At 39.2% G+C, this 25,710-nt stretch overlaps 1 protein-coding gene across 1 annotated transcript in view; it reads right to left on the bottom strand.

The window, feature by feature from the left end:
- Window positions 1-25,710, bottom strand: part of RYK (receptor like tyrosine kinase) — a 102,546-nt gene that overhangs the window by 52,593 nt on the left and 24,243 nt on the right. Inside the window, exons 2-5 of the mRNA XM_058552871.1 lie at window positions 18,737-18,858; window positions 8,325-8,424; window positions 5,463-5,597; window positions 3,011-3,064 (exon numbers count right to left, since the gene is read on the bottom strand). Of these exons, the coding sequence (XP_058408854.1) occupies window positions 3,011-3,064; window positions 5,463-5,597; window positions 8,325-8,424; window positions 18,737-18,858 (411 nt within the window). The remainder of the gene's footprint in view (window positions 1-3,010; window positions 3,065-5,462; window positions 5,598-8,324; window positions 8,425-18,736; window positions 18,859-25,710) is intronic.

The raw sequence follows: 25,710 nt of genomic DNA, 5'->3' as shown, positions 1-25,710 counted from the left end.
GACTCTACTCATGAAATAAAATAATGTTCAGCTTTATATTATTCAAAAAAGAAAGAAAGAAAGAAAGCCTCAGCAATAGGGGAAATAACTCAAAGACATAGAGAGACACACACACAGAGGCAAACTGAGAAAGAGACACACAGAGACACAGATACATATGATATGAGCCAGCAGACCGGAAGACAAAGAAATAGAAGCAGAACTGGTGTGACTGGAGATTCAAGTAAGTTTTGATGATGAGCACTCACATCATAATTCTACTGAAGAAAACCTGAGGAATTTGGGTTTTATCCTAAATGAGATGGGAAATCACCGCAAGGTTTTAAGCAAAGGAATGACACACATTATCATACTTCAAAAAAAAACAAAGACGACTGACTCTGCATACTGTGTAAAGAATGCTGTGGGGGGAGTAAGAGCAGGTTAGAGGGTTACTACAGTACCAAGAAAGAGAAAGCAGTGCCTTGGGCAAGAGTGTTACTGAAGAGAAGTTACTGGATTGGGAAGCAGAGTCAATAGATCTTGGTAATGGATTACACTGGGGTAGGAAGAAAAACAGGAATCAAAGCTTCGGCTTAAAGAATTAGGTGGATAATGGTACCTTTACAAAGATAAAAAAGAAGCAAGTTGGGGAGGAGAATCGAGAGTTTGGTTTCATCCAAGAGTACCTAGTACACACCTATATGGAGATATCAAGTTGACAGAAACACAAGTTTTTGGAGTTCTGGGGATAGATCAGGACAAAAGATAAAAGTTATAGCTTTCAAAAACTTGGAAATAAGACTGCTTTCTAAAATTTAAACCCTGAATCAACAAACAATAAATCAGAACAGATTAATGCAAAGAGAGCGAATGGCTTCTAGGTCAGCTAGACTTGACTACAGCCTGAATGAAGGCATGACTCTCCTCAAGAATACCACAGGCTGCTCAATCTTGGGAGAAGGGGAAAAGGAAAGTCCCAAAGGCTGATGTTGGCAGTACCCACCCAAGCACACTCCAGGGCAGAGAAAAGGACACCGCTCTGCTGGGCAGATCCCCCAAATGTATCCTGCTTGATTACCTCCCAGTTCCAGGCCTGTGTATGCACTGTTCCCTTTCCCTCATTTTGACATTTCACCTACCACCACCTGGTCATCTTTCAAGTCTCCAATGAGATGTCACTTTCCTCAGGAAGCTGTCCCTCACACCCTCATAGGAGGTTACATGCCCCTCCTCAGGGTTCCCAAAGCACTTTGTGCTGGTCTTATACAGCTTGCCACACTATGCTGTTATCACTGCTTACTGCCTTGTCCATCTCATCTGCTACACTATAAGCCCTTGGGGGCAGGGTCTGTTTTGCTCACAGTTTAATTCTCTGCCTCAACCATACCACTTGGCACATCACAGACTCTAATAAACGTTGGATGGATGAATGGACAGACAGAAAGGGAGGGAAGGAGAGAGGGAGTGAGGAAGAGACAGAGACCAAGAACATGTAATAACCTATTCTCTTTGTGAGAAATAACACCCTACTAGCATAAAAGAAATGAGTAAAATCACTAGAATTTTAAAAGGAAACTTGGGAGCAGTGGTATTTTTTAAAATAGTTTTTCCTTCTTCTCAGAGATAAATCCAAATGAAATATTCTAAAAAAAGTAAACAATATCACATATTATTTTACCTTCAAAAAACGTCTACTTTGAGACATCTAATACTTTGTACCTTTTGAGGTGATGAAAAAGATAAAATAGGAAGCACACACTACCATCTATGAACTATTCTTGCCAGAAGAGTTGGTTCTAAATCAAATCAAGTACGAAATCTAATTACCAGTTTATAGGAAAGAGAAAAACATGTTAAATGACACCACAAGGATGCAGATGTGGGAAAGTCTATGGGACAGATGACTCACTTTCTTCAACAAATAAGTGATATTAAAGGAAGGGGGAGTGGTTTCTGGTTAACATAAAATACATGTCAATCAAATATAGTGTGTGTAGGTTTCGATTGGATCCTAATTTGGGGGAGAAACTATAAAAAGACATTTTTGAGACAATCAGGTTAATTTGAACATGGACTAGCTATTAAATATTAAGGAATTATTGTTAATTTTGCTATATGTGATAAATTAAATACAAGTGAATAGGTGTTGGGTGATTGTGGGTTGTTTTTTTAATGGTCTTTTTAAAAAGAGATTCACACTGAAATATTTATGGGCAAAATGATCTTGGGATGTGCTTTCAAATACTCTACCCCTCTCCACCCACCTACCCAACTAAAAAAAGAGGAATGAATCAATGGAACAACACTGGCAAAATGCTGATCATTACTGAAGTAGGGTGATGACCACATGGGGGTTCATCAGAACATTCTCTCAACTTTTGCATACTTGAACCCCACACCCCGAAACAATTTTTTTTTTAAGTTTACTTCCAAGAAGAGAATCTAGGAACCTTTTAACATACTGCTATTAAAACTATCTCAGGAAGAGTAAGCCTCAACGATGTGTCCATGTCAGAAAAGGAAAAAAGAAGTCTAAGTTATACTCTCCAAACACAACCATCACCAAAAAACAAAAATCTACTCTGAGTTTCTGCTCTGTAGGTTTAAATAACATGGTCTCTTGAAACTTGTATTTTTACCTGGATGAAATTAGCTGAGGGTTAGGTCCTAGACCACAAATCAAATTTTCTAACCTTCCCCTAACTAGATGAAGATCTTACACGTATTTCATGCTCATACTTTAATTATGGCCATTCGAAATGATGTGATACAAATTCTTGCTTACAAAAGTTTTTTAGATCACTTGTTATGAAATATGTATGAATTTTACTTCACAAAATTTAATTCTAATAGTTTCATCTGACAATATACCAATCTACAAAACATCAGTGAAATAAATAGCATGGCGTCATCTTTTGACAAACTGGAAACTGCAAGGCCTCCAAGCTTCATGCGATGATGTTCATTTACAATCAACAATTATTCAGCCCTAATGATGGAGAAAGATAATACAGTAAATAACACTTACAAATAGTTCTGCTAGTGTTTTTGTCCAAGGCTGAAGTTTTTACTTCTTCAAGCTCTGAATTAAAAAGGAGATAAAAGATGCTTTAGAAATTCTTTCTTTTCCATGAAAATCTCTAAATACTGTAATTACATCTTATGAATTTTCTCTAACATAGTTTTGTGTTCTATCAGAACATCACCTGAGCTAAGTAACAAGGTATTTGTTGCAAGACAATAAATACTACATTATTTTTCTGATAATCATCACTATAATCATCAATCAATAGTCTATGCGAGCATCAGCCAAAGAGTGTTACTTACAGATGCTCAATGCAAAAGGGTTTCTGTGGTCAAGAAATTTGGGGAAAGCCACATACTATAACCTCTGTGGAGGTTCACAGTGCACATTAGCAGAGTGTAAAGGCTCTAAGGAGTTCCAGAGAAGCAAAACTTGTCTGATCCAGTAATTCCCGCTGTCATATGATAAAGGAAACTTTTCTTGCCAGGAACATCCATTAACAATCAATATAGTACACCTATGTTTTCTGTTGCAGACAGTTTTTTAAATGTAGTAGGCTAGAAAACCAAACAAATAAATACACTGGGATCACATATTAAAGTAAGAATCATGACCGTGAACTAAATGATTGGAGTGGCCAGAATTATGACCACCAAATAAAAAGGGTGGTACTATATTAAACTTAAGTCTAAAACAGAATAGAAAATTACACCAACTGTTAATTTTCACGTACATATTAAAGAAAACGGAGAAGGTATGGGATCATTCTGAATATCAGCTGATCATCCACAGACCAGATCACACTAGGCCACCATTCTGCCTTCAAGCATTAACAGATGAAGCACCATGGTGCAGTCAGCGTCCACTTCCTTAGGGATCAGGAACCAGGTGTTCTACACTCCTCACTGCCTGCTGTGTAAGCTCAGGTGGCCTCTCTGGGGCCCATATATCAATTATATAATGACCAGGTTGAACTAGAGTCTCTAAAGTCCACTTTGGCTTTAAAATTACATGAAAGTAGGTACATGACCGAACACACTACAACCGAAAAATGTATCAAAACACCAAAGCTAGGGGCCGGCCCCGTGGCTTAGCAGTTGGGTGCGCACACTCCGCTGCTTGGCGGCACGGGTTCGGATCCCGGGCGCGCACCGACACACTGCTTCTCCGGCCACGCTGAGGCCGCGTCCCACATACAGCAACTAGAAGGAAGCGCAGCTATGACATACAACTATCTACTGGGGCTTTGGGGGGAAAATAAATAAATAAATAAATAAAATCTTTAAAAAAACAAAACAAAACAAAACACCAAAGCTAAATGGTGCTAATTTTTCTTTTCAAGAATGTCCATTCTAATGCAGTACAGTTTTTTTACTGGCATGTTTCTGAACATCAGCCATTATAACTCACTTGCTGACCTCAGGTCTTCTCACAACACTTAGCACTAACTCCAATTAGGAAATGTGTTAAGAGTTTAACAACAAAGATAAGCGCACGGGTTTGCATCCCAGCTGCACCACTCAGCTGTCTGACCTTAGCAAGCTGGTCAGATCCTGAGCCTCAGCTTCCTCTTCAGAGAATGGAGACAATGAGAGAACCTACTGCCTGGGGTTACTGTAAGGATTAAATGAGATCAATGCATGTAATGCACTTGGAATATAGTAAGCACTCAACAAATTTAGAGGGTTTTTTTTTTCCTACCTTAGATACTAACTAGCTCTACCTATGTGACCTTATAAATTCAGGTCACTTTACCTCTCTGCAACTTAAAGTAAGTGGGTGGGACTAGATAACCTTTAAGGAGAACTCTAAAATTCTTTGATCTATGACCTAGAATGCTGGAACTCTTTCCTATCCACTGTAATTTCCTGAATAACAGATTATTCAAAACCAAAAACTACTAACATTAAACCAAAAACTACTAACATTTTCTAAGTACCCACATATGATATTCTAAGCTTTCAGCTACATTCAATTAATCTTAAAAAAAAAAACAAAACAGGTTACTATGGCCATTTTACACATGAAAAAACTGAGACTTAGGTTAAGTAACTTGTCCAGCTTGTCTTTCTAACCCAGGTCTATGTGGCCCCAGGGCAATGCTTCTTCATAACAGTAACTTTATAAGGGAAACACAGTTCACACTCAGTTACTCAGGGGCCCCATCAGAATTACCTGATTTCTTTACCTCTTCAGCCACTTCAGTGCTATTTCACATTCCTAATGGAAAACATCCTAGCAATTCTGATAGAAGATTTTGAGAAAGCAGGGCCTGAGTAAGATTCCTGTCTACAAGCTATCTGGTGATAGAACCTAGAATTTCATGTTAAGCTCTCTTTTCTCATTTCCAATTATAATCAAGATTTGGTCACAAATCTGTAAAAAGACGACAAAATGTATTTTTGACCTTCTCACATCTATATAAAACATACATTTTGCTAGACAAATTCCTTACTTTTGTAGCACATTTTCCTTCGTTTAAAATTTAAGACTGTAAAGTTTTTTGAAGAATTTACTGTCAAGTTGAGCTGCATGAGTATCATAACCTCAGAATCTACTTTGCCAGTACAGGAAAGCTCGACCCGAAACACTGTTGGGAAAAAAAAGAAGAACAAATATTTTACTTTTCTAAAATTCAACATTAATGCCCATTAAATATTTTAGACTTATTTATTTGTATTGCAATAAATATGAAAATAATGTATTTACATAAAATCCTAAGCAGAAACTTTCAGAACTTATCTTCAGACTACACAGCTTTAGACATTATTTCATTCATTACAGATACAAAAGTTAGCATTAAAGAATAGGGCCAGCCCAGCGGCGTAGCAGTTAAGTTCTTGTGCTCCGCTTGAGCGGCCTGGGGTTTGCAGGTTTGGATCCCGGGCATGGACCAACGCACCGCTTGTCAAGCCACACGGTGGTGGCATCCCACATAAAGTAGAGGAAGACGGGCATGGATGTTAGCCCAGGGCCAATCTTCCTCAGCAAAAGAGAGGAGGATTGGCAACAGATGTTAGCTCAGGGCTAATCTTCCTCAAAAAACAAAAACAAAAAATAAATAAATAAACCAAAACTAAATGAAGAGATCACTATTTTCAACTTCTCCTGACTTTTAACACACGCTTCGTCACATAAGCCCTCTTGCTATAACATAGTAAAGCTACAGAATCATAAGGCAGACCCTGCTATCTCACCAGTCACATTAGCAACAGTAAGAACAAAAATTACCTAAAAAAAGGGAAGACAATTCACCACCAAAATGCAATTATGCATGGCTCTTAATGAAGAGATTAAATATAAACCTGTAAATGAATCTGGTAAATTCTCAACTATGAATTAAAAAAAAAAACAGGAAACAACATGTGTTGGAGAGGATGTGGAGATAAGGGAACTCTCATACACTGCTGGCGGGAGTGCAAACTGGTGCAGCCACTATGGAAAACAGTATGGAGATTCCTCAAAAAAGCAAGGATAGAACTACCATATGATCCAGCTATTCCACTGTTGGGTATTTATCCAAAGAACTTGAAAACACCAATTTGCAAAGGTACATGCACCCCTGTGTTCATTGCAGCGTTATTCACAATAGCCAAGACTTGGAAGCAACCTAAGTGCCCATCAAGGGACGAATGGATAAAGAAGCTGTGGTATATATACACAATGGAATACTACTCAGCCATAAGAAATGATGAAATCCAGGCATTTGTGACAACATGGATGGACATTGAGGGTATAATGCAAAGTGAAATAAGTCAGAGGGAGAAGGTCAAATACCGTATGATTTCCTTCATTAAGTAGTAGATAATAACAACAATAAACAAACACATAGGGACAGAGATTGGATTGGTGGTTACCAGAGGGGAAGGGGGGAGGGAGGAGGGTGAAAGGGATAATTCGGTACATGTGTGTGGTGATGGGTTGTAATTAGTATTTTGGTGGTGAACATGATGTAATCTATGCAGAAATAGAAGTACAATGATGTACACCTGAAATTTTTACAATGTTATAAACCAATAAAAAAAAAAAAAGCCTTCTAAACAGAAACTGGCTCTAATCAACTGCTATAGCAACAGGATAACAGACTTTGGTACACATCATTTTTTTTCAATCTTTCAGTTTAAGATTTTTCCACAAATTTAGAATAGATCATTCTACCATTTGCTTGAGCACATGAGAGACAAGGGCATTTCTGAATTTCTCTACTGACCCATAATAATTAACCAGTATTCCTAGGCTTTCTAGCTTAGATTCATGTATGTCACTAATACCAGTGAATAAGACTTCTAGCAAAAGTTCCACAACACTGCTGTGCCTTTTACTTTCAAGTTTTAAAAATTTCCATTCTCTTAAAATCCCATCTTTCTAAGAACCTTTCTCTAAAGGCTGGCTCAAAAGTAGTTAAATCGGTGTAAATACAACACTTAAATCATTTACTCAGACATGTACTGAGCGCCTATCTTGTACCAGATGCTACACTACACACCAGGGATAGATAAATAAGAGAGCTGAAAAAGACAGCTCCTGCTCTCAGGGTGGCCATAGGCTAGCAGGGAGAAAAAGACAAAGATAATGTGATCAGTTCAAAAATAGTTAAATACAAGATACTATACGGCAGGAGGAACAGAAGAAAGAGTTGACAATTGGAGGGAGAGAAGCAGGCAGGAAAAAGACTGCAGATTTTGAGTCTTACAGAATATTTAGTATGAACAGAGTTCATAGCAGATTTTGAGTCTTGCAGAATATACAGTATGAATAGAGTTCACAAGCAGAAAAAAGGAAAAGACGCTTCTGAAGACACAGACCAACACGTGCAAAGGGATGGCTATCAGAACTGTACGTGGTTTGGAACCGCCAGAACTGCTGGGACACTGGGGCGAGGGCAGTAATAAGGCCAGACAGGCAGGCAGAGGCAGATGGTAAACACAGCATGCTGGCTGGAGAGTCTGGAATGTACTCAGTCTGTGGGTAGGGCCACTGAGGGGCTTGATGTCACATGGTCAGATGTGAGTGTTCAATGATCATCTGGGCCACAGTGTGGGAGTTAATCGAAGAGGAACAAGACCAGACACAGGGACCCACATGGAGGCCAGTGCCAGCAATGTAGAAAAGGCCATAAGGAAGAGCTGACCAGACAGGTCTAGAGGGGATGGAAAAGAGGAGGTGTAAATAATCAATATTTACAAAAATCACCTTTCAAAGTACTTATACATCTTATGACTATCAAGATACACTACACATCAGTAGTTAAGCTATTCTCTTGGAATATGGGGGACACAGTTGAAAACAGTATGTTAACTCTGTCGTTGAGACTCACCTGATAAAGTGCGTGGAACTTCCCCCTGAGCAGAAATGTTGACCTGGGGCATGTCCATAGCCACAAAATTGTCTACTTGGAATCCCAGCTTATATTCAACCTATAAAATGGAGACATACACAAACTGGATCTGTGATAACAGAAAGGACACTAACAGCTTGACTTCACTCATTAGCTCATTAACTAAGGAACGCATGAGGCTTTCCTACGTACAAATAATCGAGTTATAAAAAAAAAAATCCAAATTGTCAGAAACAGTGCTAGGAATTTTCAATTGGATAAAAATTTGACCCAGTAAGCCACACTCTATTTCATGTCCAGAACACTACCACCACTCTCCTGTGCAATCTGCCATCTAAGATTTAGAACTCTTGAGGACTACCTAGCCATTGAGAAAGAAGCCCTGGAGAGGCAGACTGAAGAGCCAAGGAGCTGAGATGTGTAATTTACAGACCAGGACTAGTCACCAATGTCTTCTCTGGTTGCTAAAAAGCCAAGCTCTGAGGGACTCCATGTGGCTGGTGGATTAAGGTCTGCTCTACAGACTCATTCACTCCATAAACAGATTCCAAGGCACAAATTTTTCACAGAATATCTAAGCCACATTCTCTAGTCCAGCTTTCATTATTAAGAAAGTTCATGTTTGGATGACCATCTAACCTCTGGATCTATTTCTCAAGTGGTTCAGAATCCAAAAGGGAAGAGAAGTGACTAAGATGTCCCTGGATCACCAATATTATCTATCAATACCTGGCCTACCTAGTGCGGCTTAATAGAACTAACCAGCATCAATAAATAAATAAATACAGCCTTGTTGCTAGAGAGACGTTCCTGAAGAAGCAGTTCCAACTGCAAAGCAGTAGCTATAATTCAGAATGGCCGCCACCTTAAAGACCTTCAATGAGGCCTTATATTTCATGTTACTCTTTGTCCGGCCTATGGGGTCTTGAATAAAAATGGTACCCCTCTCCCACCCAAAGGGCAGCTCTGGTGGAGGGCTAGGATCGGTAGAAGCCAAGAAAGCTTTTCTTTCCTCTTTTTTCAGTGGGAGATATTCAAATGTGTTTATACACTAACAAAAAATAGCCAATGAACTGGGAGATAATAAAGATGAAAGGGAACAGGGAAAGAGTATCATCCCAGACTATAAAGGAAGGGATGGCCCTGGGCATGGCTGGAACATGGGGTGTTTACCCAGGGTAAGAAGGAGGGTCAACTCAATCCAATGAATTTAACCCCCGCTCTGGGTTTCTCCTTTCACACTCTACTTCAAAGTCCCTGAAGGCTGTAGGCGTATGCAAATATTAAACTACTGCTTTGCAGTTACAATAGGTTTACTAACAATTGTTAAACGCTGTATTTGGAAAGTGCCATGTTCACAACAAAGGAAATGTTCTTGCTGCTGCGCATCAGTGCCTTAGTGGTACCTTGGCTAGGAAGTGTTCACTCTCACCTTTGCGCACCACAATACTGTCACTGCCACCAGGGGGTGCTAGAGAGCTACAGACCAGCAAGTTTGGGCCAAGACTGAGCAGGCTCTCCAGCAATACTCATTGAACAACAAGAGAATGCATTGACTATATCCCTATATTCACGCTGTCTCTAACAGGACAATACATGAAGGGCAAGGGCACAAAAGAAATTAATACAGTCAGCAAGAGCTGAATTGGAACCATGAGACCATGTGACTCGGGTAAATAATTAACTTTTCCAAGTTTCAGTTTTTGTAAAATGAGGGTAATACAACACATTATGAGGATCAAATAGGATAATTAATGCAACACACCTAACTGTCAGTCTGACACAAGTCCCCTCTGATAAACACAGACCCCAGTGGTATCAACAGTCATTTCAGAGTAGCTGCCCTATTGCCCCACTGCAGTTCCCATAGGCGCCAGCCTACACCTGACCCCAGAGATTCTGACACAAGCCTTCCTATATGCTCTGCCAAGAACACTGCTGCAGCCCTTCTGTTTTGTCCTCCATCTTGGGAACTTCGCTATTCTCAACAGTCTCCCACAAATGTCTTCCCCACTTTCTCCCCCAGCCTGGCTTTCCTCAAAAGTCATCTCTTCCCCTGCCTGTCATTCAGTTCCTACAACACCCAACCCTCAGGGCCTAGAGAATAGGGTCAGCATTCTTTCAGTATCATTAGGTCGTTTCTAGACATCCCTTCCTCATGCAAAATCACCTACACTCTGAAGCTCACAAGTTCTACTCATAATGGTGATTTCTCATACCATCAACATCAATAACAGACACAGGACTTTGCAGAGGCATTGGCCCTTGGCTCACTTTGTCTCCTGCCATCTTCCTGGTGGCTTCAATATTCAGTATTCCTACATACTAAAGAACTGCTCCATAACCAAAACCACTTCAAAAATCCCACTCTATCAAAGATCCCATCCCTACCTCTAATTCTACAAAATCAGTTCTTTGTCTCTACCACTCTGATTCAGCCAACAGTTATGAAGCACATTTACAGGCCAAGGGCTATGCTCAGAGCTGAGATACAATGACCAATTAAGTTATTTCCCTCCTCTCCAGCTCAGCCAGCGACCTGGTTTCACTTTCCCACAGCCTGTAGCCCAAAGAAGACAGTGTTACCGACACAGTCATATGAGCACCCTCAGCTGGTTCACTCCCTCCACACCCTTACAGGGCAGCCCAGCATCCTGACCTCACTCTACTTCTGCTGCCCAGCACTGCTGGAGGAAATCATATCCCAGGAGAGAAGGGTGCTCTTACACAATGAGGACCCCCAGGCTCAGGGCAGGCCCTTAATCCTGCTCAGCAATCCTTTCCTCACCGATCCCTCTCTCCCTAGTCTTCTCACCCCAAACCTCACAGGACTCCATGGCTTCACCACCTGCTGCCTTCCCCATCTCCTCACTCTTGGACAATGTTCTTGTCCCCTTCAGCTAGCACACAGGAACTCCCTTGCTGCCCTTCTTTTTAGCACCAGGCAGATCTGTTAGAGCACTCAACCTTTGCACTCTTGTCCCAAGGAAAGATCCATTCTCCTCTCCAAATAAGCCCTTCTCTCCTAGTACACTAGGTTCCAGCCCGTGTCACCACCAATGAGATCTCGTATCATTAACTGTTCTCTCTCACTCTCCTATATCTTCAATCTCTCTCATATGTCCCATTACCTACTAGACATATCTACTGAATAATCTTACAGCTCTCAAATTTAACAGATTCAAAGCCAAACTTACTATATTTCTCCACACTTGCTGTCTCCTTTATTCTAGGTCTCACTATTGTAAGCAGTAGCACAGCTAACCAGGGACCAGAACCTCTAGGAAAGCATCACGGAGAGAACAGCAAATGAGGTCAAGGGCCTTAAGTGCAGTGCTGAGGGCAGGGGACAAGACCAGCATTCGAGTATCTCAGTGTGGCAAGCAAAAGAGAAAGGCAGGAGGGGCGGAAATGACCTCGTGAGTAGAGCTGGGTAGAGTGAGGGGCATGGGGAGAGGGGACGAAGGGGCTGAGTAAGAGGTCTGAGAAGGCCAAACCTTTGGCCAGAACAGCAGCCTGGAGGAATAAGCAGTATGAAAGTAGGGAAGCCTGCCCTTTGCTGGCTCCTTTTTTGAGGGACTATCTTAAACATGTGAGGCATTCAGAAGGCAGTTCTCTTCTCCCTCTGGAATCTTTAGTATATAAATTTTTAAATTGTAGTTTCTGGGGTCAGAGAAGAAATTGTCAATTATTAAAGTACAATTTTCTGCATCTTGACATGTATCAACCTATACGGAATCTCAGTTGCCAATGATCCTTTGAAAAACAGATCTGTTGTAAAGCTAACATTCATAATCCATCGGAACAAAGGAAATTTGGACAGCAGTTGTTTTATCAGAAAAAAGAAAGGGCCAAAATACTTCAGAAAAGAAACTAGAGAAAATATAAATATTTGAATAAGCTAAAAAATAAACATTTTTGGTAATCTTCCCTTACTTGGAAACAAATGGCAATTGCAAGTAGGCAGCTGATGAGTGAAGCCATTTCCTCCTGAAACACAGTACAGACTCAAAGTGAGTGCACTTGCCTACAGCCAAACAGCCTTTTAATTTCTCTGAAATGACCAGAAGTGCTGCCTTTCTCATAGAAACCCCACTCTGCAGGGGACACAGCAGGCTGGCCCCAGGGGCTCCTACAGGGACCTGGACAAGTTCCCTGCAGACCCTCCTGACAATGATGAAGAGTCGCTGAAACCAGAGAACGGCGATGGGATGGGGGTGAGTGAGGGGAGCATTCCACTACATTTTGGTGTATCTTCGCCTTTCAGTATCTAAATATCTACTGACACTTATCAGATGCAACTGCATGTTTTTTTCTGGATATTAGAGAATGTTCTGGAATACAGAGGAAACTAATTATTTCTTAAAACCACCCAGTAGTCTTTGATTTTTTTGAGTGTGTGGCTTTGTGAAAGAGAAGCAATACCAGAGGTCTCATCCTGTCTGGCAATGCAATTAACCAATGGTATTTACTGACCACTCACTAAGGCAGTGTGACACACATGTCAAGAGTAAGATACAGCTCCAGCCTCTGAGTAAACCACAGAGTGTTTGGCAAGACACAACAGAGTCATGGAAACACTGGAGAACACTATTAGCAAATGCTTTGATGTGTGAAAACTAATTTTAAAATATCTGCAATGTGAACTGACATACGAAGGAGCCTGGAGATCTCTGGAAGCAAATATTTCATCTTCTGGCACAATCTTAAAAAGCAAGAACTGAGAGTTTCTGATAAAGTCTCAGAGCTTGGGAGCCATGGCCTCCTCCTTCTGAGTTCATGACTGCATCTCAAAGCCAACATGAGCAGTGAAGAACCCTTGGCCACGTTTCTCCTGACCCCTTGTGTGACTTTCCCATTTCAAATCATCTCTACCTCCTGGTTCCTCTGCCCCTACTACCACCTTAACCAAGTACCTTCCCAAATATGGGTCTTAGTGTCCTCTCATAGTAACTGATCAATAAACCAAAGGACAACCATATAATAATATATGATTCAGCCTTGTGAAGGAAAAAAAGGTCAACTTTACATATAATGACAGAGAATCTTTACCAGGATACATTGTTCAGTGCTCTGCAAACTGCAGAGAAGTATGCAGTATATTACTTGTTAAAATATAGACATATACACACACATAGAGAGGCTTATCCACACACAGACCATCTTTAGAAGGGAAAACAAGAATCAGTTAACAGTGGTTGCCAATGGAGGGGAAAATAGGTGGCTGGATTGCTTGGGGATGGTACTAGGAAGGTGTAGCAGACTTTTCACTGTATACCGCTTTTGCCTTTTGAATTTTGTACCATGTGCATATACTGAATACTGGAAAGATTCGTTTTTAAAATACAACAAACTTCAATTAATCAACTGTGCTAAAATCACTGAAGAGATTATGACCTAAAACTGGAATTAGGAGCTGCAATGGCGAAAGCCTGCAACTAGTCTAATACACACGTATTCCTTAGTTTTTTTACGATAAAACATTTTAAGATATAAGATGATTACTTTCTTCTAAATTCTTATTATTGTTATAGATGAACCTTTAAATTAGTTTAGCTATATATTCGATCTATGAATTCCACTCATTTTTCCAAATTTACAGCTTTATTCAGAGTAAAGTACCTGAAAAATCCCACATGTACAACTAGTGTCAAGTGTACCCAGCCTATGTTTTCGCACTTCTAGAAACAGGAAATTCACTGCTCCTAAAGCAGCACTTTCCAACTTTGAAAAGCTCTAACTGCTCAGAAGTTCCCTGTCCGTTAGGCTGTGCCCTGTGGCTTCTACCCATGCATTTTCCTCTGCAGTCAGTTAAGAAGCACCTGTAACTAAGTACCAGGTGCCACACCAGCCACAGGGGACACGGAGAAAGACAAAAGGGGTTCCCACGCTTGAAGTGCTCAGCATCTAGGAGAGAGAGAGAAAAGAAAATCAACTACCATAATATTCTATGAGTATGACGAGGGCTATGCGGGAGGAAAGAGAAGGGCACCTGATACAGCTGAAGGGGAGGTGACAACAGGACTGAGTTTTATGAGCTAAACAGGAGTTAATGAGGTAAAGAATGGGGAAAGGGCACTTCTAGCAGAGCAAACAGCAGCAATGTAATAGAGCACAAGGCATCCAAGAAATTGCCAGACAGACAAAATGGCACTAAATGATTAGGGAGAGGACGCAGAAAAAAAAGACAGGGACGAGATCATGAAGGCTTCCTAAAGAATTAGAACTTTATTTTGGTGGCAACCGAGAGCCCTGAAGCAGCCTTGTGGGGGTGCAGTGAGAGGTCAATCCAGCGGCAGGGAGACCAGTTAGAAGACTATTTCCACATCTAGCTCAGAAACAATGAAGGCCCAATCTAAGGATGAGTCACTAGGTCCCAAGAGAGGTAGGAGATGAATTTAAGGTATAATTATGAGAGAGAATCAACTGGACTTGGAAGGTGTAGGAGAGGGAGTCTAGGATCCCTTCTAGGCTTCTGGCCTAGACATGTAAATAGATGGTGATGCCCTCCAACAAGTCAGGGAACTTCTGCCTTACCAGGAATATCATACCAGCAACAGCAGTCCAAATGTGCACTAATGATGGGATTTAATGCCTGCCACAGAAGTAGTTTAGAAATTATGCTCTAAGATAAGATAATTGTGAAGACCACGGAAGTAAAATAGAGCTATACCAAGCCTCCTCCTGATCCAACGCATACCCAGGCCAACACTGCTTCCCACTCAAACATACACTGTATATTCATCTGAGCCCCCTCTTCTGTCTACTCTCCTCTACTCCAGCTTCCTCCTTGTGACAGGCTCCTAAAACTCCTCAGGCACCCACCACCAGCAATGTCAGACCCCTGAAACTCACTCCAAATAAAAACAACTAGTGTATACATATTTTTTAAAAGGAATGAGTAAGAGAAGGTTTAATTCTATTCAATTCTAACTGCCACATCCCACAATGCCTTTTTATTCACAAGTCACTACCCCATATACTGCCCAGGAAACATTCTCACGATATATCAGCATTCTTTTTTTCTAAGTGGGTCCAGAAATAATCATGCCCTGTTCAAGGTCAGTAGAATACCTAAAATAGAATCTCTATTCCTTCATTAGATTTTTCACCATTTAAAAATATACATAATATTTGTTTTTATAGTCATCAACATTAAAGGTATGAAAAGTAACAAAGGATTAATTATCAATTTTTTGGAGAATACAGGAAACTTCTCTGCCCTAAAGATGTTCACAGAAACACTGGATCTCAGAGTTGCAAAGGAACTTAAAATTCAAGACCAGCCACTCAACAAATGTGTGAATTTCTTCTACAACACTCCCACCAAATGGTTACCCAGTGCAGATCGGACCTCTTCCAAGGAGGGGGAACACACCACACTCTCCACGAGAGCCCTGGCTGAGAAGTGAAACTTAGTTATAAACACAGAAGCAAAAACTGGTGACTGAAAGGGTGATGAGGAATGGGATTTTTTTTATATAATTTCAAATTATCTCTTTTCAATTACTTATTCATTACAAAGGAGAAAACTTTACAATGGAGAAGGCTGGTGAACTGAGTGATCCCAGTTAACATCACCAGTAACGGGACAAGCTGACATCACGTGCACTGTGAAGGCAGCACTTCTGTGGTGTTACCGCCACAGAGATGGATCTAACCATGAGGAAACCTCAGACAACTCAAACTGAGGGACATTCTACAAAATAACTGGTCTGTATGTTTCAAAATGTCAAGGGCAAGAAACACAAAGAAAGGCCACAGAAATGTTCCAGATTAATAGGGGACTAACAGGATGTCAACCAATTGCATGCATGATCCTGAATCAGGTGAAAAAAAGAGCTATAAAGAACATCATTGGAATAATTGATGAAATATGAGTACTGTAGATTAGATAATAGTATTGCATCAATGTTAAATTTCCTGATTTTGATCATTATACTTTGGTTATGTAAAGAATGCCCTTCCCTTGTTCTTAGAAAATATACATTGATGCGTTTGGGAGTAAAGGGACTTGATGCTTGTAATTCACTTTCACACAGTTCAAGGGAAAAAAAGTGTGTGAGCATGAGGGTGGGGAGAAAGAAAGAAAGAATGAATGATAAAGTAAGCTAATGGAACAAACCAGTAACAACTGATGAATCTGGGTAAAAGATATATGAGAATTCTTTGTACTATTCTTATAATTTTTCTTTACGTTTGAAATAATATCAAAATTAAAAGTTACTCCTCCCCAAATAATAACAAGGTCACACAATGTTATGTAAGAATACTGAAAAATATATTACCCCAGTTTCCTTGAAGAGTTCAAGTGCCTACTCATTGAAACTGACATAGCTCAGATTAAAATGCCTCAGGTGAATCTTCTCTAATTATTTATGCCATTTATTTTAGCACTTCAGCATATCCAGGTTACCATTTACTAAATCTTCTTAATTGTTTCACATGAATTTTCTCTCTTGATCTCTTTTTTTGTAGTTTTCACCCTCAAGAGATCTAGCCACTCCAGAAGAGCACCTCCCCCATATTTGGATACCCCAAGGCAACAACATTGGACAGTCATGGTGCTCCAGATGGGAAGGCACGTATGCTTTACCCAGGATCCAAGCTAACTCTACTTTAATCACAATATTCCTGCAGCTATGTTTTAATGCATATATTTATATGTGTGTATAATGTTTCTGTAATGTAGTGTAAGTATATATAATAATATGAATATATGCTTATTTATATATTCATTTTTACTTACCTGATTGGCAAACAAACATACTTAAAGTACTTAGTGTTAGGGAGTGAACTGAGGAAATAAGCACCCTTAGTCACTCTGTAAGGATTGTTGGTTCACTGATACCATCTTGGGAGACAGAAGGAAGAAATAATCTGGAAATGTCAAAATTTTAAACATGCACTCTTCGACCCAGCCATTTCACTTCTTTACTATTTTACTATTCAGAAATAATGTCACAAGTGCACAAAAATTTCTGAACAAAGATGTTCTTAATGTACGTATGTATATATATGTATACATACAATATACATACACACATGTACACGTTCACACACACACATTTTTTCTGTGTTTCTATATTCATCAATAACAAAGGTAGAAACAGCAAAATAAGATGAACCACCAATTGTTCTCACCATTCCCTTACCACAGATTTTGCCTGCCAAATGAAGTGAAGGAACTATTTGTAATAGTGAAAGGAAGCATTGTTTCAAATAGTAAAATGTTGTTAAAAATCCACATGTCAATGAGGCACTTAACAACCACACATGATACATCCATACAATAACATATTATAAACCCATGAAAGAGAATAGTTAAATCTGTAAGTAGAGAAATGGAAAGATGCCAAGATATAGCATAAGGTAGGGGGAAAAGTACTGTATAACACGTGTCATAAAATCCCCGTTTTGTTTAAAAAGGAAAAAAAATGAGCCTTGAAGTATACCAAATTACACATAAACAATGATTACTTCTGGGTGTAGATCTACAAAGTCTTAACAGTTCTTAAAACAATTTTATAATATTTGAATTTTCCCAACAACCATTTTTGTTTTCTAAGTAGTTAAGAAAGATCTATATTAAAGTGGTCAAATTTAAACGACTTGCAACAAATATCAAGACAGACACCACTTTATAATACTTAAAAAAAAAAAAACTCTACAATAGGTATTCTTATTTGTTTTTAGTAGCAAAACTGTTTTCATTTCCCAAATAAAATCCTACTCAAAAGGCTATATATATAGTTGATAAAAGAAACTGAAGCTGCTTGGGAGCAGTGGGCTCTACACCCAGCCTCCCACTCTTTGACCTATGAGAAAATTTAGCATGTTCGAGAAGCCCAGACAGAGCAAATGTGAAGAATACAGCAACAAGTAAACCAGTCAAGAGGTTCCTTACAGCTAAAGGAGCTTAGCTACAGCATACATGGGTGCCCAGGTCTGCTGCACCTTACTTTCACCGTTTCTCCATAAATGAGAGAACTATATCCATTATATTAAACATGTCTGAAACATCCATCTCACCAACCCCCCTCCCCCCCACTCAACCGCCTCACCATAACAGCACAGTCATTAGCAAGTCTAATTGTCCCCTCTTCAGGCTAGATCTGTATCCTTGTTTGAAAAGTCTGAAAGGACACAAGTGTTCTCTCATAAACTAGTCACATAAACGATGGCTACCTTCATTTTAAAGGATTTGAGAAAATCTAGAGGAACAGGCTAAAGATCTAAAACATAAATCTGAAAGGACCCAATACTGCTACAGCCCACCACCCACTGACCCTTTTGTACAGATGGCAGCCCACCCCTCAGATACAGCCCCTGCCTCAGCCTCTGGGCCTGAGTGGTCCCGTCTTGGCGTCTTTAGTCAACCCCTTTCTTACCTTGGACTTTGCATGCCAAGTGAAGTGCAGGAAATTTGTCTCACTGGGTACTAACAGGTTAAAGGAAAGAGCGTAGTGACTAATAAGGTCATTTCTCACATAATAAAGTTCTGCATCAAGACCTAGAAAAAAATAGAGAAAAAAGAATTACATAAAATACTCTAAAAATCATTAACCATTAGTATTTCAAATACTAATAACAGAGTAAAGATATTACTGATGAACAAATGTACATCACAAATGTCTCTCACACACGCTGCCTTCAGGAAGGACACTGGGTTTCAGCATCACCAACAAAGATTAAGAAGAAACTGGGACTCAAAATAATTAACCAGTTATCCACCTAGACAGAGGTGTGCTGCAGCCAGAATTCTGGTGGCCACTCTGTCTTCTGAGGGCCCATGTAACTCTTCTTCTGGACACAGTGCTTCTCAGAGTAACGCCTACAAACAAAAGCCCCTTCTCCCCCCAAAAACTGATGGATTTAGGAAGAGCGATTGAAAATGGAAGGGAGAAAGGCACCCGGTGAACATGAGTGTGAGCCAAGGCCTCAAGCCCCCAGCCAGAAAGCACCTCTGCTTTCTCCGGCAGCGCAACGTCCTGGCCACTGGCAGCATTCACTCTGGCACACTCACACCAGCTGCCGCATAGACACATGTCCTGGTCCCTACCTAGACTACAAGGCAAAGAACGCAAAATTCCTCCTCGTATTCTAAGGACAGTTCTCTGCACAAAGCAGATGCTCAGTAAACACTTGTTAAACAACAAGTTAGTACTGCATACAAAACAGAAATAACCGAAACGCCCAAGAAATGCTTGGAGAAGTAACTCCCAAATTTTACTCATTCCCATGCCACTTTCTCAACCAGGGCCATATCCAACCTCCAACACATATCATATTCTCCAATTCTGTCATATCCCTTCACCCTACCTATATTTAATATTTTTAAAATTGATTTAATTTTTAAAACAAAAACTTAAAAGGCAAAATTTAATCACTATCCTGAGTGGAAAATCAGTAATTATTGTGAAAAAATACAAAGGAACCAAAAAAAATCAATTAAAAGGAAAACAAAACAATATTACTAAATTCTAGCTCAATACTGGTACTTACCAAGGCAATGAGCTTAAGACTAGCTCACTGTTTACAAAAAGGCAGGAGAGAGGAATTAGCAAGTGTTTGAGGGAGGTAAAGAATCAAAGGCTTTCTCCATGATAATCCAAAAGAACTGAAAGAATAAAAGCAGAGAGCAACTTTCCCTCAATTGATTTACTGTATCTCAAATTGTGTCCAGGTGTCCCTCTAGCAATGCACGACACGTGTCTAGCAATGCACGACACATATATTCCACAGGTTGGAAGGAAAAAGGTACAGGGCAGACCAACTGAAATGTAAATTTCATGTTTACAGAGCGGAACCCACGGGTCTGAAACAGTCCAGACCGAGACCTCACACCTCCTAAGAATACAGACAGAGAAACAAATAACTCGGCTACAGGCATTTCTCCTGTAAAATTAGTTTTCTCATTTCTGAACTGAATCTAATACAATCATTAATTCAGAAAGGAGATTTGAGACTTACAGGGGGAAAGCTGCTGCACTGGCTGGGCAGCGCTGCTTTCTTTATCCCATACAGGGTATCAAATGTGATGGGAGAAAGTTAGAGGTCTTCTGATCAAGGCTCTCCCTGCTGGCAGGACAGGAAGAGCTAGCAAACATCTGGGGAGAGAGGACTGGAGACGCGGGCGGGAAGGAGGAAAGGAGAAGAAAGAAGGTAAGAAGGTAGGAGAAAGGCAGGAGGGAAATGCAACAAGAAAGTTGGGTACTAAGAAAACATCAGCAACCACAATAACTGTAAATAGCTTAAATTTGCTTGTTTTAAAAAATGTCTGAGTCTACTCTAGTCTAGGTTGATGCTGCTTACAAGAGATACACCTAGAAAAAAATTTTAAAATATATGCCAGGTCACAAAAAAAAGGACAAAAACAAAGAAAGCAGATGAGGTGACACTGACCTGAGACAAATTAGAATTCAAGGTAAAAAGATTTTATATTAATAAATTCATTAATTAATATGAAGTTAATAAGAAAATTTTCATATTAATAAAAAACATAAGATGCTATAGTAGTACAACTAACAAAAAACTTCAAATATAGAAAGCAAAAACTGATAGGAAAAAACATCAAGAAGAAACAGACAAATCCACAATCATAGTTTGAAACTAAATCCTCTCAGAAAACAAAAGATCAAAACAGATAAAAATTTAGTGTAGACATATGATTTGAACAATATAGTTATGGGACATGAAAACAAGGGGGAGTTAATCATGAATTAGACCATATATATTTTAAAAAAAAGGATTCTAACTAGAAATAACACAGACTACCTTCTCTGATCAAATACAGAATTTAACTACAGGATAAGGATAAAGTCAAAAGACGATTATTTAACAGGATTAATAAAACAGTTAAACCTTTTGTTAAGACTGATTTAAAAAAGAGAAAACACAAATTGTCAATATTAGGAATGAGGAGGGAACATCACTACAAATCCTATAGACATTAAAAAGATAGAATATTATGAACAACTTTATGACAATAAATTTAATAACTGAGATAAAACAGAAAAATCTTTGAAAAATACAATTTACCAGAACTGACACAAAGAAATTAAAAATCCAAATAATTAAAAACTTTCCCCCAAAGCTCCAGGCCCATATGAATTCTATTAAACATTTAAGAAAGCTATACTACCAATCTTACATAAACTCTTTCAGAAAATAGTCAAAGCAAACACTTCATAACTCATTTTACAAGGCCAGTGTCACACTGATATTAAAACCTGATGAAAACATCATAAGAAAAGAAAATTACAGACTGACATCCCTCCTGAACATAGACAGAAACATTCTCAACACTCTCCACAAAACATTAGCAACTGAATCCAGCAATATACAAAGAGGATAACATATCATGACCAAGTGTATAGAAAGGTTAACCTTTAAAAATCAATGTAATTCACCACATTAACAGAATAAAAGATAAAAACCCAGACCATCTCAATAGATGCAGAGAAAGCATTTGGTAAAATCCAAAGCCTTTTAATGATACAAACTGTCAGCAAAGTAGGAACAGACAGAAACTTTTTCAGTCCAGTAAAGAGCATCCTCAAAAATCCTACAGCTAACATCATACTCAATGTTGAACTATTAAATTCTTATTTCTCAGATCAGAAACAAGGCAAGGATGTCCACTTTTATCACTTCTATTCAAGCATGTACTTGAGGTCCAAGCCAATGTAAAAAGACAAGACAAAAAGCATAAAGGTTGGAAAGGATGAACTAGAACTCATTATTCACAGATGATGTGATTATGTGTATAGAAAACACTATGAAATCTCTAAAATACTACTAAAACCAATTTGTGAATTTAGCAAAGTCTCAGAACACAAGGCCAATATTAAAAAATCAATTGTAGAGGCCAGCCCAGTGGCGTAGTGGTTAAGTTCACGCATTCTGCTTTGGTGGCCCAGGGTTCACAGGTTTGGACCCTGGGCACAGACCTACACACCACTCATCAAGCCATGCTGTGGCGGCATCTCACATACAAAACAGAGGAAGGCTAGCACAGATGTCAGCTCAGGGACAATCTTCCTCACCAAAAAAAAAAAAAAAAAAAAAAAATCAATTGTATTTCTATATATTAGCAACAATTGGAAAATAAAATTTAAAAATCAATACCATGACATCAAAAAACACCAGTACCTAGAAATAAATCTAACTAAAGATATGTAAGACCCCTACACTGAAAACTACAAAATGTGGCTAAGGAAAAATAGAAATAAGTAAGTGGAGAGAAATATCATTCTCTGAGATGAGCCTCAATACTGTTAAGAGGTCAACTCTCTCAAACTGATCTATAGATTTAAAGTAATCCTAATCAAAATCCCAACAGATTTTTTGAAGAAATAAATTCATTCTAAAATGAAATTTAAATGCCAAAACAATCGTAAAAAAGAAAAAAACAATGTTGGAAGACTCACACATTACCTAATATTACAACATAATGAAGAGCTATAGTAATCAAGACAGCGTGGTAGTGGTGTAAGGATAGACATATCAATGGAATAGAACAGAATCCAACAATAAGCCCACAAATACAGGGCCAATGGAATGTCAACAAGGCAATTCAATTAAACTGATGCTAAAGCAACTGGATAAAGGTATAGAGGGAAAAAATCTTTGAGCCACCTCTGATAGCCTAGTGGTTAAAGTTCCGTGCTCTCCACTTCAGTGGCCTGGATTCATTTCCCGGTCACGGAACCATACCACCCGTCTGTCAGTTGCCGTGCTGTGGCGGTGGCTCACACAGAAGAACTAGAAGGACTTACAACAAGGATACACAACCATGTTTGGGGCTTTAGGGAGGGGGGAAAAAAAAAAGAGAGATTGGCAACAGATGTTAGCTCAGCGTGAATCCTTCCCTGCAAAAAAAAAAAATATTGACCCCATCACACATCACACAAAAACTGGTTTGAGATAGATTATAGATCTAAATGTAAAAGCTAAAACTATAAAGTTTATAAGAAAATGCAGGTGAATATCTTCACAACTTGGGGTAAGCAAAGATTTCTTGGACTGGTCACACAAAACAGGAACCAAAAGGGAAAAAAATCGATAAATTGGTTGTCATCAAAATTAAAAACTTCTGCTCCTCAAAAGACATTGTTAAAAAAATGAAATTCAAGTCACAAACTGGGAGAAAATATTCACAACACATCTATCTAAAAAAGGACTTGTTTCTAGAATATATAAAGATCTACAAACCAAAAATAAAGACAACCTAATTAAACAAAATGGGCAAAAGAGGTGAACATTCATTTTGTAAGAAAAGATACATAAATGGACAATAAGCATATGAGAAGGTGCTAAACATCATTTGTCATCAGCGAAATACAAATTAAAACCATGACATACCATTTCCACCCGAGAATGACTAAATGTTGGCAAGGATATGAAGCAGTTGCAACTCTCATACATTACCGGGAGTACAAAAATGTTCAACTACTTTGGAAAACTAGCAGTTTCTTATAAATATATTTACTCTATGGCACAGTAATTCCACTCCTAGGTAATTATCCAAAAGAAATGAAAACATGCACACAAATGGTGATAGCACTTTTATTCAGAATAGCCCAAACTGGAAACAACACAAATGTCCATCAACAAATGGATGGATAACCAATTGTGGTATATTCATACAATGGGATACTATCCAGCAATGAAAATAAGCTAACTGTTGAGACTCTGTAACAAAAGGGATGAATCTCACAGACTATATGAGTGAAAAAAGCTATACATAAAAGAGCATACATGGCAAAACTAATTTATGGCGATAGAAATCAGATTAGTGCGGTTGCCTGGGAACGGGGATGGGAGGGAGACTGGTGAATTGATTACAAAGGGGCACCAGGAAACTTCCTGGGGTGATGGAAATGTTCTACATCTAATTGGGATGGGGTTATGCAGGTGTATGCATTTTTCAAAACTCAACCAACTGAACATTTAAAATCTACACATTTCATTACATGTAAAGTTTACCTAAAATTTTTAAAAGAGGAAAAAAAAGAGTCAACAACAGTTTTTACCTCTCCTAATCTCAAAAAGCTTGAATACCACAGAATGTTACTAGTACTAACATAAAAAGAAACATAATTAATCTTAAGTGATCAACAACTTCCAAATTTAAACTTCAAACATCTTTAACAGGGAAATCAAGAACTAAATATTTAAGTTTTCCAGACACAGTTCCAAGTATCAAGAACATCTAGGGGTTCTGTGAACTCAACTCCCTATAAAGCTGGATGAAAAAGAGCTGTAGGCTGTAAGAAATAAAAAACAAAAAGGCAAGCATATCCTCAAGTCATGCATCCAGGCATTTAATAATTTGTGGTTTTAGTCCTACTAGAAATTCTCTGAATTCTTACTTCTCTCATAAGATGGACTGAGGGAGGCAGCCAATTCCCCTTCCAACGTCCTGGGGATATCTATTCTCCCCAAACTGCTAAAGGTCTTTCCAGTTCTACCAACTAAAACTCTAGACAGAAACCATGGTTCCTTACTAGAAAACATTTTCTTTGAACACACCAGAGCAAGTTCTCCATGACACACCAATTGAAGGCTGGGCAAAGACTGGACTCTGCTAACTTTCTCAAGCTTCTAAACTCTATTTGGACCTCAACTTGTGCTGGCATGCTTAGTACCCTGGTCATCCATCTGTGACCCTCTCTTCAATGACCCTTTTCTATACAGCCATGCATCACTTAACAACGGGGATATTCTCTGAGGAATGCATCATTAGGTGATTTTGTCCTTGTGCAAACATCATAGAGTGTACTTACACAAACCTAGATGGTATAGCCTACTACACACCTAGGCTATATCGTACTAGTCTTACGGAACCACCATCATACACGTGGTTCCTGGCTGACCAAAACAGTGTTAGGCAGCACATGACTGTACTGTCATCTCCTAATACCACTGTGACTTCCACTAACCTCCTCACCTTCTTGAAGCACAGCTGGCCCTGTAGAGCCCCAAGGACCCATTCTTCCACCCTCAGTGGGCACTGCCCTGGATCTCGATGACCACATCAGATGATTACTTGTGTATCCTTATCAAAACTCCTATTTCCATTTAGACATATGCCATCAAACTATGCCACCCTCCATCCTTCCCAGTATCTTAGCTACCTCATTCATTGAGGATTTTGGAACTAGTTTATAAAATGTGTATACATCCTTCTCTTGTGACTTATTACGGCAGACTCCCAACGACCTTGAGACCACCTACTCTCAACCTATCTCTCCTTCCATGTTCCTTTTATTCCTCAACTCCAACAACCTTCATCCATACCAAAGCAACTAATTTCTATGGACAGCAGCAACATGTAAATTGCTCTACCTCCAAAATCTTG

The sequence above is a fragment of the Diceros bicornis genome, chromosome 2, assembly GCF_020826845.1.
Source record: "Diceros bicornis minor isolate mBicDic1 chromosome 2, mDicBic1.mat.cur, whole genome shotgun sequence".
NCBI lineage: Eukaryota > Metazoa > Chordata > Mammalia > Perissodactyla > Rhinocerotidae > Diceros > Diceros bicornis.
The sequence above is the reverse complement of the archived record's forward strand: the minus strand, read 5'-3'. Positions and strand labels throughout refer to the sequence as shown.